Raw genomic sequence first — 18,071 nt, forward strand, 5'->3', positions numbered from 1 at the left:
ATTTTACATTCCCTCTTTTTTTAATAAAAACCGTTTATATAAAATTCCTGATTGAGGTAATCATATCCCGGGATAAAATTTTCTTTATAAGTGTGGCAGCACGTTGAAAGCAGCATCAAATCAAGATTGTATGTATTTATGTGTATATTTTGTTTTGTTATTTAAAATATTGTCTTTTTGAGAATAAAATTTGCTTTGCTGTGTGTTCTTATGGATGCCCTGTTTGAGAGTAAGAGTTTGTCTTTTTGAGAGTAAAATTTGCTTTGCTTTGTGTTCTTATGACCTGTCAAAAAAACGGTGGTGTTTCATTTTTTTAAGAATTTTTTTTGTATAAAAATCTACTTAATTTCAAGAAGAGTAAAAATCAAGGAAATTTAATATAGTTGAGAAAAAGCATAATATCAAAATATTTGATATAAATATTCGAAGCAAAGAAATATGAGGAAAAAATTATTTTAATTAACGGTAGCTGTAAGTAGCAGACATCGAAAAAAGGAGGAGCACACAAACACAGAGAACGGAAAGAAATGATATGAAAATAAAAAGATGTTTGAAGGCGTGGAATTAAGTTGTGAATGAATGGATAACATTATGTTTTTAAGGCAGACATTGTGGCGCTAATTGAATTTTGAGGCAACTAAGGAAGAGTGTACTTGCAACGGACAGATTAAGAAAGCAGACACAGCAGGTAGCTATATCATGGGAACTATAGCTTCAGTGCTACAGTGGTCATGCACGAATTGTAATATTATTAATCCTACCGAATCATTAAAATGTCTCAACTGCGGCACAGTACGCAAAGTGTGCAGTGTAAGCACTTTAAGTGGAACCAGAAAATTGACTAGCAATGATCAAGGGTCTGTTAGCAATCATAAAATACCGGCTGAAAGTAAACCGACCGCGGTATCGACAACTGAAGATGATAATAAGGAAAAAGAGCTGCTGCTGACGATTACTAATCAAGCCATCAAAGAAAGTGAACGCGAAGAAACGTTGGTTAACAGGTAGGTAACTACTAATTTTTTTTTTTTTTGTTTTTTCTTTCGGGTAAGAAAAAAAAGAAAAGACAAAATATATGCAAAAAATGTTAACAAGTGATTTGATAAGAATAAATGTTAATGTATACAGGTATAAAAATGTGTTTAAATATATGTTTGTATATATATATATATATATATATATATATATATATATATATATATATGCGTTTAATGTTACATGTTGGAGAGAATATTTGTGCATTTATTTGATTCTATCAGTTGTGTGTGTTTTGTGGAAAATCGATGAAAAACCAACGAGGCATCTTTTGTTTACAATAATATCGATTTTCAACACGAAAGGAATTGTCAGAAAACATGAACGCACAACACTTATATACAAACAATGCCAAGTTAAACGTCAATAGTGCAGCAGGCGATGCAAGACTGTGTTAAATTTTTTCTACAATATGTTTAAAAAAGATTCTAAAACCAAAAGACAATAAGTGAATAAACAAATTCAATTAAATTAATGGTTCTTTGGAAAAATACGGCAAATTTGATTTTCAAATAATTTCTTTAAGAATGTTAAAACAAATTGTTTTTAAAAATAAATTCCCCTAGTTTGCATAACTCATCCTTTAACCCAGATTTTTATTAACGAGATAACATGTAAAAAAGGAAAAAAAAAAATGTTTAGAGGTTTTGTGTGCACCTACGTTTTTTGTTTTTTGTTTTTTTTTTTTTTTTTTTTAAATCAAGTTCGTTACACTAGTACTTGCATTAGTAATATGTTGTGGTATCAAATGTCCTTGAATTTCTACTGATTTTTTTGTGTTATGTAGGGTTCTGTTATTGGTTGACAATATGTTTTTTCATATTTTATGTCCATGTGTAAAAAAAGTTCAATCTCTAACAGATAATTTAGAACATAAAAGCTCTATATTAAACAATGAATATTGTTTAAGCGTTGTCTTCTCCGAATTTATTTTAAAAGAAAAAAAATCTTTCAACTTCAATTATATTTTGATTATGTAAAAGAAATTTTTTTCTTCTTTCACTCTTTTTTTTTTTTTTTTGTTTTTTTTTTTTTTTTTTTTTTTGTAGACATCAATAGACTAATTTAAGTTTTGAGAAGTAGGGAACATTTTTCTTAAATTAATAAAAGTCCGTTAAGCTTGAAAATGAAAGTTTTCAAAATAAAAATTTTTTTTTTGCACAAACAAACTGATCCGATTTTTTTTTTTTTTTTTTTTTTAGATTAGTTAAGGTCTGTTGTGGTGGTGTGTACAATAAGTAAATTAAATTAATATTTTACGGCTACCATATCGTTCGTCAATTAATTAAATGCAACATTAAGTCACAATATATTATTTTATATTTGCTGTTATTGTGCCTTTCCATTCCCAAATTGGCGCCGCTGTAGGTTAAAGAAAAAAAAATGAAGCATATAAGAGAACAAGAAAATAAATTGCGAATTAATTCAAAATTTTGCGTTATTCGACTAGTCGCCTGCCTTGGTCAATTATTGCACTTTGCAATCGGTTAAGCTCATTAGCCTGCCTGAAGGTGGTAGGCTCCATAAAATAGAGAAAGATCTCTGCAATAATGTGTTTGTGTTTGATTCGCAAGAGATCCAGAATTCCTTTGCCGTCGTCAATAGTGTAAATTAAGTCACATTGATAATAGAAACCTATCGAGTTAAAGTTTTGCCTAGCGTAACCTCAACAAGAAATGTTATTTATAGTTTCGATTCGATTTTTGTTTCATCATTTACTCAGTTGATGCACTCAACCTCAACTAGAAATATTATTTATAGGTTCTTATGACTTACATCGAGTTAGTTTTTTGTTTCGTTATCTGTATTGTAATTAATTGATTCGTTCACAACAACATATGATAGTATGATAGTATCGTATATAGTCATATAATTTTGTTAGAAAAATTTGATCAGAGTAGCTTTTGATAGATATTGTTATTGTTTATTGAACAGTTTCTAACGGTTTCAAATCTACTTTTGAGATTGTAAGGTTTCGCATGAAAAGGTGCAGTCATACGCAAACATACACACAGACACACACACACACACACACACACACGCGTTCACATAGTCACAGATAATCATAGTAGACATACAATTGAAGTTTCGATAATGAAAAACTTTAGTGCCAAAGACATTCATTCAACCATTTCGAAAGGAGAAAGCTTAACTGTAAATGAAATGCGTTTTGATTCAAAGCATATCTTTCTAAGATTTCACTCTTGCGGAATATATATGCATGTGCAATCATTGTACCGATCTTTGGAGAAGCATTGCTAATTGCCGTTTTTACAGTTCCAGTTTATTGGCGATATATTAAAAAAATTTCAAACGTTTATAGATGTCAATACTTTATTTAAATTATAATTAAAAAGATTAGGAATGGCTTAGATATTTTATTTATGAATATTGATTGTGTCTGAAAATCATTTCATATTTAAAATTTAACGTAAGAAATTTGCAAAAGATAATTGTTCAGGTGACTGAATAATATTAAGTCAATTAAGGATATTCGTAGATTAGGCATTCCTTAACACTTGTGTCTATCAATGCATGATCCGTTTAACCTAAGTTGCATGTTTTTCATTTTAACGTATCATTACTGATTTATTATATGAATCGCATTCGGCTATTGCCAATGTGATTTTCATTGGAAGGTTTTTTTTAATCTGTTAGCTTTATATCATCTTTTATATTGAATGATTGATAGAAAGAGATCTTGTATCTTGTATCGTAGCTGGTTAATGATACGGCTCGATTGATTGAGCTTAACCTCTGATGATTTCATTAAGTTGTTTGTAAACATCTTAGTCGTAATAATCATTAAAATATATTGTATTTAAGGAGACGATCAGTGTTAATGGTATAATAACAACGGCTTTGTAAATTGTTATATTTTATAACTAAATTCTTCATCTCAATTTGGTTTAGTTTAATAAATAAATATAATATATATATATATATATGTATGTATATATATGAAATATATGAAATTTAATATTCTCAATGCTATTTGCACTCTTTTTTTCATATAAGTTTTATTCATAATTTCAGAAATGAACTGAGCAAACGCGGTGTTTATAAATCTTTGTTACGTGGCTGCCTTAAAAGACCGCAACGTAATCAACAGAATTTGCCGGCGAATTGTGTCGATTGTGAGAATACACGAAAGTACGTGAAAAATTCAATTGAATTATTTCATCATTTCTCGAATCCATCGTTGAATCGTCGCTGGATTTGTGATAAATGTGATTCCGATAATAATTCAGTTACGTGGCATTGCGTTATCTGTGACACTGTTAGCTATTTGGCGCCTATTTACAAAGAAACTCTTAACCATCGGAAACTTAGTCATCATCATCAATATCATCACAAACAATCGAGCTTTGACGGCGGCCAAAATCCGGATAAGAAAACGAAACGTCTTAATAACAAGAAAGCCAACTATTTTCGTCGCACGCAAAGCTTAACAACCGAGAAATCATTCTCATGCCGTAGTTGTCACATATGCTTCGTTAATAGTCGTAAAGATATTTTCAATTTACCGGATACCTTTATGCACAAATATTCCAGTAGCGAAACTCAGTCAGGTTCAGATGAAATATTTGGTGAGAACAAAAACAAGACAAAAAAGAAGAAAAAAAAGGAAAATTTCAATTAATTATACAAATTTGTACTTGCGTGTGTTGTTATTAATTTTGTTTGTTTTCTTTTGAATTTTTTCTTTTCTTTCCTTTGTTTTTTTTTTTTTTTTTTTCTTCTTTTTTCTTCCGTGCCCATTTTCGTATTTCGTACAAATTAGCGCGTAGAATGAATTTATTCAAAGAACAAAAAAAAAAAAAAAAAAAGCCAAAATAACATTTTGCTCTTTTACATATTATATAATGCATGGAAGAATGCAGCGAAGCTATGTAATATCATAAAAATTTCTATACAACGATAGATTCGTAGAACGTACTCAAGTCGTTGGAATTATACTAGAAAACTGAAACTTGAGGCATATATTTGCAGTTAGATGATTGCCTCTATAGCCAGCTGATTGGCAGAAACAATCTCAAGGGATGGACTTCCGGTAAAAATGGCCACTTCCTTTGACCATCACTTACACAGCTGAGGGATGAAGAGGGGCAATCAAATAATGAAAGATAATGATTTGCTTTTTATTGTTTAATCTTCACATCATATGAGTTGCGATGACTGTCTGTTCATATTTAATTAGGCTTTTCATTAAAAGTGTCTTGTAACCTTAGACACAATAATAATAATAATAATAATAATAATAATAATAAGAATAAGAATAAATCCTATAAACGGGAAAATAAGATCAGAATTGATCGTAAAGATAACCTATATCTGGGAATGGCAGGATACATATACACCACAGTCATTATGCTATGTAGTCCTTGCAGTTCTAGACAAAAATTGTGTATTAGCGAAGGGATACGAATGAAGATTTTGGTAGTTTCACTCGTCTTCTAATAGCGGCAATAGTAAGGAGTTTAGTAATTAAATACATAAAGTGTGATTTACTAAAGAGCGTTCTCTTTAATGATTAGACGTTGAATCCATGTTTCATTTAAAAGAAAAACATAAACATATTGTAGGTCTGTTACTGTAACGATATATATATAGCGAGATTTGTAGAAGAATTTATCCATTCTTTAAAACTGATTGAATGAATGAAATTCATATAAATAGTAGAATAATTGTAAAAATGTTAGTTCGTCTACCTACATGCATTGCTTGAGATAGCGTTGCTTTCAGCTTCCGTGAAATTATTAACAATATTTTTAACTTAAATGTTACTTTTAAACAAATTGTTACTGCTTAACTTCATTGTACTATATTTTCTCTTTCGCTCGCATTCTCTCTCTCTCTCTCTCCTTCCCTTTTTTCAAATTATTTATATAGTAAATGAATTCTTGATTTGATTTTTGTTCATTTTTCCATTAGTATTGTTGTAGCACTAATAATAATAATAATAATAATAATAATAATAACTAAATAAATAAATTAAATTATTATTAATATAGCTCCTATAGGTAGAGCAGCAACCGCGACATTCAAGGAGCAACCACAATTTCAACAGGAATCATCGAGACGTCTAAATCAATTAGTGGGTGGCAAAGATACAATTTGCCGTAAGCATAATTTGCAACGTGAACCAAAGTGCAATTTTACAATAACCACATTGTCACGCTCCAATAAGACGTTAAATGATACACAAAATTTCACCATCCCACACAATAGTGTGTTCATTGCTGTTAATGATTGGGCAACGCAAGTAGATGGTAGTCAACATAATACCACAATTAAAAGTGCTATCGGGTCCTCTGCTACGGCTGCTACTGCTGCTACGGCTGATGAAAGGCGACGTCAACGTCATCCGGTGATAAAAGCGGAATCACTGCCGCAATATTGTGATAGAACTGACAGTGTCGATCATAAGACTCTGCAGCGACGTAGTTCCAATGATAATTATGCCACATTTAGTAAAGGCATGTACAAGCCTCAACATATATACGAGAATGATTGTATTGCTCAACGTGCCGGTGGACGCATATCCGCTGTTTTGCCCTTAGTTGGAGGTGACGATGCCAGTATTATTGGTGTTGAAGCATCCAATCAGCCCATTTACGCTGTAGTCAATAAAAATAATAAATCAAAAAAGCAATTAAATGAATTTAATGCAATTGCAAATGCGACAACAGCCATACATCCAATTAATTTATTAAATAATAACGGCAATAACAGTAATAACAGTAATAACAATAGCAGTAGTGGCAACAGCAGTAATAATATCAATAATCAGTTTACCAATAGCACCTCTTCTAAACTACGGACGGGTAATAATCATACGACAAATTCCAATATCGCATCAGATATCATGGGCAATATGTTGCAAACCGAAACGACAATATTAGATGAAACTGCATCATTCATACCACGTGTTGACAGCACCACTACTGGCTCGCATGAAACGATGATCACCACAGCAACAATTACAGCCGATACTAAAACTGATAACAATGCCGAACATTCGATATACGCGAAAGTATGGAAAGGACCTCGCAAAACGAGCGAATCGAAAATGTATGTGAAATGCAAAACTTACTCCTTCTATCTTCCTTTTTTCCCCTCACACTATGCATGCAATTTATTCTAAAACGAAATTCCTTAAGCTACTACTAATTAACGTTCGGTTTCGCTCATTGATAAGACCGCTGCTTAATGTTTCCATCACTTTCGTATTGAACTCATACATCAGGGTGAAGATATAGGAAAAGTCGAGAGGACATTCATCTGCGATAACTGCTTTTCATGTTCTAAAAACTGAAAGATTTATTTATTACTCCTCTTTCTAACCATGCATTCGAAGTTGTATGCGTACACGTACAGTTCGTCGTAATGCGTGAAGATTTTATAATTGTAGCACGATTCAAAACCGTTTCACGTCATCACATACTGTTATGCACAAATCAATGTTGTTGATCAAAATCATCTTGATTTTGACGATTAGCCCCAGGACCGTTATTTAACGCATATTTAACATGTCTTAGATGAAGGCGTGTGGAATGACGTAGGATACAGTTGTATTTTTTAGCGATCGATCCCTTTTTCCAATTTTCAACTATTGCCAAGTTTTGCCATTGCGAGTGTAAATGTTGCAATAATATTTGATAGACCGATTTGTATATTTTATCGGACCGTCGGACGCATACTTCTATCTCCCTTAGGAAAACGTTTTCACACTGAATGAAATCATCCTTAATTGATATTATTTGTTCGATTTTATGATTTTGGATCGCTGCAAAACGTCAAAGGAATAAGAACAAAGCACTATAGAAAGGGGAATAAACGATAAAAAAAACCTGAGAGATTCTCTCAACCTATATCGCTATTTAAATTCGAAATAAATATTAAGCACTATTTCTAATAATCAGTGTTAGCCACCAAAATTATTATAAATTTTGTATTAGACGCAAGAGAAAACAATATTAAATTCCTTTGAAAAGGGGATTTCTGCTTTAAAAGAAATCCTCCCCCTCCCCCTCCCCCTTCCCGGCCTCAATATTATTGCTTCAAGGACGAGGATCAAATTTGGTTCTTATAATCGTGAATTTATAGGACGAACGTATAGACAAATAGCTGAATTTGGTATCTGGATGTTAGCGTAGCTGAATCGATTCCGCTATTTATCTTGATCACGTTTTATGGAGTCTGATATCTATCTGAATGCATTCGAAATATTTAATTAACGTAAACCTTCGGCGAAAGGTATACGCAATAAAATATGTCACTTAACTATGTTCATGAGTTAATAACTAGACAGAGGTTCAAAATATTGCTGTTTGTTAGACCGTTTCAATAAGAGATCAGTGTCATAAAGAAAGAATCAAAAATTCAAATTATTTAAGCTTATTATGATCCGTCTGTTGAAAAGATTTGAAGCATTGTAACTTAAAGTTTGGTTATGATCGTTTGTGCGATGATCGAGCTTTCGTTAGCTTAATCTCAAGTTTAAATCACTCGCACTATCGAGAGAGGGCGAATATCTATGATTAACTAAAACGAATGTTCCGGTTAGTTAAACTCGTTTTCAAACAAAAAATCATTCGTCATTTACAACTTTAGGGAGGGGGAACTTACATTCACACTTACATTCGCTAAGGTACATTTGCCATTTTCTAACTAAGTTCATTATATAAAAGTTTTTGCTTATATGAGATGAAGATTAGCTTTTTCCTTATAAGTCCAAGTAATTTTGTTGTCATTTCATACAACATAGTCCTTGCTTGTATTTATAACATTTAATTTAATGTATTTTTCATTACTTATCCGCATCATATTGGACTTAAATATAGCTTTCGTTGTAGATTGAATGTGTCAGTTCCGATCGGCGGCCGTGTACCTGGAATACCCGGAACTGTTGTTGCTATTGGTGGGGTCGGTGGTATTGTCGTCTCGCGTACTGACAATAACTCCATACCGAATTCACGTCGCATGTGGACCTGCACAAACTGTTCCTATGCATACAATCGTATGTGGACCGAACGTTGCGAAATTTGTGAAACGATACGTTTACAACCAACGGTAACACAACCCAGTTTAATTACGTTGACGAAGGCTGATAATATAATGGCATCATCATTAACAACAACATCAACAGCGACAACTATAACTAACACAAACAGCGCAACGACACCCACCACTGGTACGTTTGATTTTTGAACTTTTATTGTCCCTTTTCATTTTCTTATTAGATTATTTTCGTTTGATAGATAATCCGGTCCGTGCTGGTGGAGATCAATGGACTTGTAAAAAATGCACTCTTGTTAATTCGGTATCGGATAACGCTTGTGTAGTTTGTGGTGGATCAAAATTGAAAAGTATATCGTCTATTGAAGATATGACGTTGCGTAAAGGTGAATTCTGGACATGTGGTCAATGCACTCTAAAGAATTCTTTGGCAACGGGTGTTTGTAGTGCCTGTAAAGCTGTGCGTTCACTGCCAATCGAAAGTGACCGAGACCGCATTATGGTAGCTGCGATTCCTGAGGGTTTGCTTATAAATTTCTTAATTCAATTAATTGAATTCACTATCATGTGTCTTTCTCTATAGAGCAATTGCGTCATTTAAATACGACGCTTCTTAATACAGCTTTACATAGCGGTTCAGGTGGTAATATATTTATAGCTGAGGCGATTTCTCCTATGGGTTCTCATAATACGAAACCTCCAAGTACTGCTGCCAGCAACAGCCATAATGTCGGCAGCAATAATTTACAACTTCCGCCTATACGTACATCACGCAGTCCTTCACCACGTCAGAATCGTTCTTCATCGGGTGCCATACCCAAACGTCATAGTACTGGCAATACCGTAACTGGAATAATGCCACGTGTCAATCCTTGCTCAACAACAACCGGTACAAACTCACCGTCGTCCTCTAACGCTTTAAGTTCGAGTATTAATCAACAGCAACAACAACAACAACAACAACAGCAACAGCGTCATAATGCCAGCAGCAATATAACTGCAACAACTACCACATCGTTGACAACTAAAACTTGGCAATGTCCTGCTTGTACATATGAAAATTGTTCTGCTTCGGTAGTTTGTGAAATTTGTTCTAGTCCGCGAGGCTTGGCCAATGCTTTAACAGATTTAGTCCTCTTACAAAAATCCAATCGCCTGACAACCGACATACGTCAAGAAAGCAAATTAATGGAGAACCTTAGGCAGATTGAGGAAACTGAAGCTTTACACAAGTGGGAAAATATCATACAATACTGCCGCGACAATAATGAACTATTTGTGGACGATTCATTTCCGCCAGCCCCAAAAAGCCTTTACTATAATCCTCAACAAAGTATGGCCGAAGGTAATCCAGTTGTTCAATGGCGTCGCCCTCATGAAATTAATTGCGATGGTGGAGCGTTTCCGCCATGGGCAGTGTTTCGTACGCCACTGCCTTCCGATATTTGCCAGGGTGTTCTCGGCAATTGCTGGCTGCTTAGTGCTTTAGCCGTGCTCGCTGAACGAGAAGACTTGGTCAGAGAGGTGTTGGTCACTAAAGAGATTTGTCCGCAGGGTGCCTATCAAGTGCGTTTATGTAAAGATGGCAAATGGACAACAGTGCTTGTAGATGATTTGCTGCCGTGCGATAAACGTGGACATTTAGTTTACTCGCAAGCGAAGCGTAAACAATTATGGGTACCTTTGATTGAAAAGGCTGTAGCAAAAATTCATGGCTGCTATGAGGCACTAGTTTCGGGACGCGCTATCGAGGGCTTAGCTACACTAACGGGAGCTCCGTGCGAAAGTATACCTCTGCAAGCCAGTTCGTTACCAATGCCTAGCGAAGATGAGCTAGATAAAGATCTCATTTGGGCTCAATTGTTGAGTTCACGAGGTGTACGCTTTCTAATGGGCGCTAGTTGCGGTGGTGGTAATATGAAAGTCGACGAAGAAGAATATCACCGCAAAGGATTACGGCCACGGCATGCTTACTCCGTATTAGACGTCAAGGATATACATGGCCATCGTTTGCTCAAACTCCGCAATCCGTGGGGTCATTTCTCATGGCGTGGCGATTGGTCCGATGATTCGGATTTGTGGACAGAAGAATTACGGGAAATTTTAATGCCACATGGAGCCTCGGAAGGGGTATTTTGGATATCATTTGAGGACGTTTTAAATTATTTTGATTGCATTGACATTTGTAAAGTACGGTCTGGATGGAATGAAGTACGTTTACAGGTATTGCGCAAAAATGTTTCTATTCTCTCAGACTCTCTCAAAAATGCATTTTCTAGGGCACACTACAACCTTTATGTTCGATGTCTTGCGTTTTACTTACCGTTCTCGAGCCCACAGAAGCTGAATTCACCTTGTTTCAAGAGGGACAAAGAAATTCTGAAAAATCACAACGGTCTCAGTTGGACTTGTGTGTGGTTATCTTTCGTACACGCTCGCCGGCTACGCCTGAGATTGGTCGCTTAGTTGAGCACAGTAAACGACAGGTATGGAGTTAAAATAAAACACAATAAAAAAATATAAATAAATAAATAAATAAATGAAATCAATTAGATAGATAAACTAGTAGAAACAATAAAAAGTAGAAAAACTATAGTTGAAATAGTGAGCGAAATCTGAAAAGTCAGTTAATTATACGAATACGTTCTTACGCTGACCCTTAAAATGCAAATTATTCGTGTGTCAATATTAATTTCAACAATCGGCGATAATTACTTACTAATTGAAAATCTATTTGTGAATTAACCTATTGCCGCATTTCATGGTTTTCATGTACTCAATTTTAGATCAATGCCTTTGTCTAGATCTAGATAGACTGACTTTACACATTTACTTTCACGATAACCTATTTACTAAAATTTTATTATATAAGTAACAAATTTTGTGACGGTGCGCTATGCATGAAAAAATGACAAGTGAAGGAATATTTCAAAATTATATCGAAATCAATTCAAAATCCTACACTGATCGGATATACATAAAAAATGACTGAATGACAAGTACATATGCAGCGGAAAAGATTCATCGATATTCCGGAACAGCTGCATACACCTACATTTTTTATTTATATGCAAGGACTGACAAAGTTTGCATGGCCTGCCCCTATCGTAGTGAAAAAACGATTCAAAAATGATCAGGGATGAAAAAATTCAGTTCAATATATCGTTTTGCGTTAAATAAATTAGACCATAAGGGCTGTGAACGAATATAACAATCTTCTAAATGTCGGCGAAGCTTAGATTTACTATCGCACATCCGAGATTCCGAATAGTGGCTTCGTGATGGGCCAGACATCTGGCAACGTGGAAGCACAAATAAGTGCCTATTTTGGCTTAATTCAGTCTGGCTTTGTTTTTGGGGCCTTTAACATATTGGGGGCACAAATCTGGCAGTGCCATTTAAACAACGAAAATGATCAATTTTTTTATTGAAAAAATTCGAAAAAATAAAATGGGTTCGTGCACTTGTCTTTCAACCTCTAAATTTATACTAATTGGTGAAGAAGAGAAAATAGGTTAGGAAGTAAACTTAAAAGTAATAAGTGTTCATTATTGAGGCATTACAAAAAGGCAAATAAGAATTACATGACAAAAAAAAAATATAGAAAAAAAATTCGAAAAATATAAGAATAACAAAACAATTATAAAGGGTATGATTGTAAAAATGCTTGGTCGAATTTTAGGTACGAGGATTTGTAGGCTGTCACAAGATGTTAGAACGTGATATTTACCTGTTGGTGTGTTTGGCGTTTAATCATTGGCACACTGGTATTGAAGATCCTCAGCAGTATCCTCAGTGCATATTAGCCATACATAGCTCAAAACGTTTACTTGTCGAACAGATAACGCCACCTCCACATTTGCTGGCCGATGCTATTATTAGTTTAACACTTACAAAAGGGCAACGTCATGAGGGGAGGGAAGGAATGACGGCTTATTATTTGACTAAGGTAATTATATTATCCTAATTTTTACACGCATATAGATAATAGTAATAATAAAAATATTATTAAATTTAGGGCTGGGCGGGTCTTGTTGTAATGGTAGAGAATCGTCATGAAAACAAATGGATACATGTTAAATGTGATTGCCAAGAAAGCTATAATGTGGTCTCGACGCGAGGTGAATTGAAAACTGTTGATTCTGTACCGCCACTGCAAAGGTAAATAATTGACAAAGAGATTTTTTGTTCTTGTAAACATTTTTTAAATGCTTGTCAAATTTTCTTCAAAATATTTTAGACAAGTTATTATTGTTTTGACACAACTGGAAGGCAGTGGCGGCTTTAGCATTGCCCACCGTCTAACACATCGTTTAGCCAACTCACGTGGTCTTCATGATTGGGGTCCGCCGGGAGCAACACACTGTCCACCCATAGAAACAGTACACGGTTTGCATGCACCGCGACTCATCACTTAATTTCAGCATTCACCCGTATTTTCTAGTCGTCAGTGAGTTTTTATTTTGATATATATTATTTTCTATGTATATTTTTGCAGACAAACCAAAATTTTCTAAAAAAAAAAAAAACAAAAACAAAAAAAAACAAAAAAAAAAAAAAACGAAGCCTATAAATACTTTAAATCCATACACTACTAATGCATAGACAGACATTGTATATCATTAAGAGTATTTATTTCGTATTATTTAAAGAAAAAAAAAAACAAAAGCAACTAAGGAACAAAAATGAGATTCTGTTTCACATCATTTCAAGAAAAGTTGTGTAAGTGTAAAATACGTTAAGAGAGTATTACAAAAAAAAAAAAAAGAAAAAAAAAAAAAGAAAAGTAATAAAATGAACATAAATAATAAAAGTGAAGACTTTCCTTGAAATCTCTCGCTGTTCACGGTAGCTAAGCTCCTGCCTGCTCTTCGAAATGCAGCGCAATACAAATATCATAATATCGGAATAATATACATTTGATTTAAGTTTAGCAATAACGGTATATAACGGAAATTTGCATTTATAGCATATGTGGATGATGATTGATGCAGTATCTGAGTTTTGATGAGAGCAAAATACTTGACGAATGGTACTAAGACACATTGCGTTTATATATATGAAGACATAAAGATGAAAATGCGCAGTGAAGCGTAAACTGAACGTAACTTTCTTTGTTTTTCTTAACACAAATTTGTGGATTTTTGCTCGTTACTCAGAAATTATAAAAGTTAGAAAGCTGATCATCATTTCCATTCTACTCTTTATGCGCAAAAATGCAAAAAAATCGGCCATGCCTACACAAAGTAGGAAGTGATTAAATTTTTTTTTGCACATTTTTAAAGTTTTGTGCCTATTTATCATAGGGCAAACAAGACTGAATGTTTAAAACTACTTTGTACACTCGTCAGATGGAGATTTATTATCTGCTTAAAAATGAGTTAATTCTAATAGAGCTATAGATAGACACCCCGACTTGATGGGTGATAATTGTTTCTTCATAACATCAGTGATATGGATATGAAATAAAAGAACTTGTAGAGTAGAATGCGAAAAGCTAACTGCGTTAGTTTCAAATTCGATATCTCTGCCGTTACGAGGTAGTGAACTAATTCTTTCATTATAATACCGTTAATATGGGTATCACATAAAAGGATTTGCAGAGTAGAGTGCGAAAACCCAAGTGTATCAATTCTAAATCTAGTGGGTAAATGTTTTTTCAAAAAGATACCTTCGATATAGTTATCAAATGAAAGGAATTGGAGAGTAGAGTGCGATAAAGCGTTTTAGTTATAATTTAATTATGATGAACGTTTAATACATAAGGTCTTGGGGCATTTACAAAAACTCGATTTATTGGATATTCAAAATTTTAACTGGACTATGCGTTCATGTTCGGCCCACGCCAAATATTACTTTTTTACTTATTTTATTTGTTTGCCCTTTTTAAATCTTTCAAGAAAAAAAAGTATTCTCATATTACTGTAACCATCCCACTTGACATATATGGTTTGAAATTTCTTATAAAATGCTCTTGTGATTTGCAAAAATCAATAAAAATCATATAATTGAATTTACTTCATTCGATACATCATTCAGACAAATACACTTGATATGGATAATTGAAGCGTCGAATAATAAGAGAAATTTAGATTTCTCTTAAAATGTCATTCGTATTAGCCATACATTGAATATGAAGAAGACAATATTCATCATTACTCTTCTGAAAATTCAGAAATCATACGAATCTCTGGATAGATGCTTTAATGATTATATAACAGAGACCGATCCTCTAAAACATACGTACACATTCTTCATTCTTATAGATGAATTATTATTATTATTATTATTCTTATTATTATTATAATTTTTATGAGTGATGAAATAAATTTTTAGGTTAAAAATTGAGGTTAAGTTCCATTGAATTATTTCTAATCAAGGGTTAATAAAATAGCATATTTCCATGCGCATGTACAGATTGTGTGACGTAGTAATTGAATGAGTTTATCGAGCAAGTAATTCAAGTGTATAACAGATGAGCATCAAGCTTCGAAAGTATAAAGGTGCGCGCTTATGCTTTCACTACGCAAAGCGGAATACGTCAACAGATTTCATTAAATTGCAATTGCATCATAAATATCAAGCTTTATTTGCTTTTTTGTTAAAAGGAAGTTTTCATTTCGCTATATCTCTTATTCTCATGAAGATTTAAAGAAAAAATCTAGAAATAGCTAGAAATTTGGACTGCCCTACTAACGGGCATTAACTTCATATACCTACAAGTGGTGTAGGGTAAAAAATGGAAAAAGCAACTGTTTAATCGTTGATTCCCTTTCATGCATTTTCCACAAGTGGTGTAGAGTAAAAAATGGATAAAGCAACTATTTAATCGTTAATTCCCTTCCATGCATTTTTGCTAGAGTCACTTACATTGTTTAGCAACGTTGTCCTCATTCATTGGCTAAATTTGTCATTAGGATAAAAGCAGAGAACATTTTTGAAGCACTTTCCCATCACCTTCATCGGCAATAACAAATGTGATCACCGTCCATCCATTCCACAAATATTCAATACTGAAAAGATAATTTTGTATTTTGCATTTATGGGGAAAACTAAGAAATTTCCGAAAGATTTTTAATAAAAATATTTCGAAGATTCTCACTGCTAACCCATAGATCGAGTCGGGTTGCACAGATTGACCGAAAAACTATATTGCACAGAATGTGGAACACAAATATGGTTATGAAGAAGCCTTCCTTAGCTTCCTTACCATCAACTTTGAAGTACGTGTTTGCGTTTGAGGAAAATTTGTGCCAAAAACAATAAAAGCCAAAACATCTATAAATCTTTGTAAATATTTAAAGAGTAGATCAGCATTACCGAATTCTGTAGAGTTCAAAAGATGCAACTTTCGATATTAGTTGCAAAGCAAATTAGGATGCTGCACCCCCTACCTGCTTGTAAATGATTGTCTAAATTAAAAACAAAAAAAGAAGTTAAGAAAATTAATATTCGATCGGGACCGAATCTTTTATACCCATCAATGTTGACCCCAAAAAAAAGGCAAATTAAGTCAAACAACAAGTTTTTATCCTTTCCACAATTTATGCCACTGATGGCTCAGTTGGTCAACGAGTATCAGGTTAGGCTGTTCATCTTGTCGTATCAAGAGCTATTAAATGATTCGTGGAAACTCGGCTTAATGAAGGAGTTCTCTCAAGCAAATATCGACTCAAAAACGCCTTCCGCCTAATTCGAAATAATATCATGCATAACTAGAAACACATTTATCGGGAGATAGCAACATTAAATGAAGACTGTCTTCTCTACAAAATGCATCCTTTGATGACCTTTAAAACTGTTTCTGATGCCAACTTTACGACTTAGGAGATTAAGGTCCTCCACAGACTTATTTGCAATCACACATATGACAAAGTTTATGTAAAGATGGTTGGACGCGAGTCAATTGATATATGTGTTACTGGTTATATGGGTCTTATTATTTACAGGATTAATCCTTTACTCCTTTATAAACCAAAAAAAAGAAAAAATAAGCATTGGAAGATAAATTTGAACTTAGTCAGCAAATACATCCGTCAATTAACGTGACAGAGATTTAGTATTCCACTCACATAATATTATTTAGTATTTGCATAAACTCTACATATAAAAAGTAGCAGATTGTGATCTGGATGGGATCTGGAAGCCGACTAGGGTGTCTGCGTGAAATTCATTATGCCGGTAAGAAATCGTAAAGAGATAATTTCTTTTATATAATTTAGATAAGTACAAAGAATGCGTACAGTATATAAAAAATGTGTGTGCGTACTTGCCCATAAATTGTGATATAAAATTTGAAATATAAAACCGGAATGATACTAATAAGAATCGTATTGTTTTAACTACTTTCCATTTTCCTACATATCTATCTATTGATAAAAATTTATTAATTGTAACTAATACTTCTTCTTCTTGCTAACTTGGATCATATACTCGCTTGTATCGAAAGCTCTAACGCACTTGTGATTTGAAGCCGCCGGCCATTAAATTGTTAGTCGGTATCTTTTGTCTACTCGGCTACTCATGCGCACCAAAAATGAAAAAAATATTCCAAAATATTTTGAGTTTATAACGTATATTAATATGCATATATGCTTTTTAACAGTATTAGCCTTGGAAAATTTGCTGAAAATTGTGCCGAAACGTAATGCTCTCTCTAATTAGGAGTAGTCGACCTTTGAAACATTTAAATATGTTTATAATGCCCCCTGCAACATTTAAATACTACAATTTTCATATACATACTTTCATCAACATGTTGCATGGGAACGGAATAAGTCTGAAACAGCAAATTTTCGAACAAATTCTTATGAATAAATATATTTTTCTTTAATTATTGCTATTACTTATTTTTATCATCATTTTAATTTTACATTTTTTAACAATCATTCAATAATTAATCCCAAAATCAAACCATCTCTATGATAACAGAGATGTCCTCTTATCTCCGCTGAGTATTACTAATTTCTTATAAGAGATTCTTATCATATGCCAAGATCCACTGTGATATTTTT

At 33.4% G+C, this 18,071-nt stretch overlaps 1 protein-coding gene across 2 annotated transcripts; it reads left to right on the forward strand.

Annotated features, from left to right (window-relative positions):
* The first annotated feature begins 290 nt into the window (after positions 1-290).
* Positions 291-13,767, forward strand: LOC119635905 (calpain-D). 2 transcript variants are annotated; one of them, XM_038030939.1, is made up of 10 exons: positions 291-1,004; positions 4,072-4,625; positions 6,051-7,110; positions 8,895-9,232; positions 9,300-9,578; positions 9,641-11,280; positions 11,337-11,543; positions 12,740-13,006; positions 13,076-13,218; positions 13,298-13,767. In XM_038030939.1, the coding sequence occupies exons 1-10, from the start codon at positions 700-702 to the stop codon at positions 13,473-13,475; spliced, it is 4,971 nt and encodes a 1,656-aa protein (XP_037886867.1). In that variant the 5' UTR covers positions 291-699; the 3' UTR covers positions 13,476-13,767. The 2 variants fall into 2 exon arrangements, with proteins under 2 accessions (XP_037886867.1, XP_037886875.1); XM_038030947.1 differs by lacking the exon at positions 291-1,004 and adding an exon at positions 2,407-2,641.
* Positions 13,768-18,071: the final 4,304 nt, after the last annotated feature.

The sequence above is a fragment of the Glossina fuscipes genome, unplaced genomic scaffold (genome assembly GCF_014805625.2).
Source record: "Glossina fuscipes isolate IAEA_lab_2018 unplaced genomic scaffold, Yale_Gfus_2 0, whole genome shotgun sequence".
Classification (NCBI taxonomy): Eukaryota; Metazoa; Arthropoda; class Insecta; order Diptera; family Glossinidae; genus Glossina; species Glossina fuscipes.

Excerpts from the sequence above, each read along its gene's own strand:
- LOC119635905 (XM_038030939.1), top strand. The coding sequence starts at position 700 with ATGGGAACTATAGCTTCAGTGCTACAGTGGTCATGCACGAATTGTAAT. Across the intron at positions 11,544-12,739 it reads TTGAGCACAGTAAACGACAG|GTACGAGGATTTGTAGGCTG; the intron begins GTATGGAGTTAA and ends GTCGAATTTTAG. Across the intron at positions 13,219-13,297 it reads TCTGTACCGCCACTGCAAAG|ACAAGTTATTATTGTTTTGA; the intron begins GTAAATAATTGA and ends AAAATATTTTAG.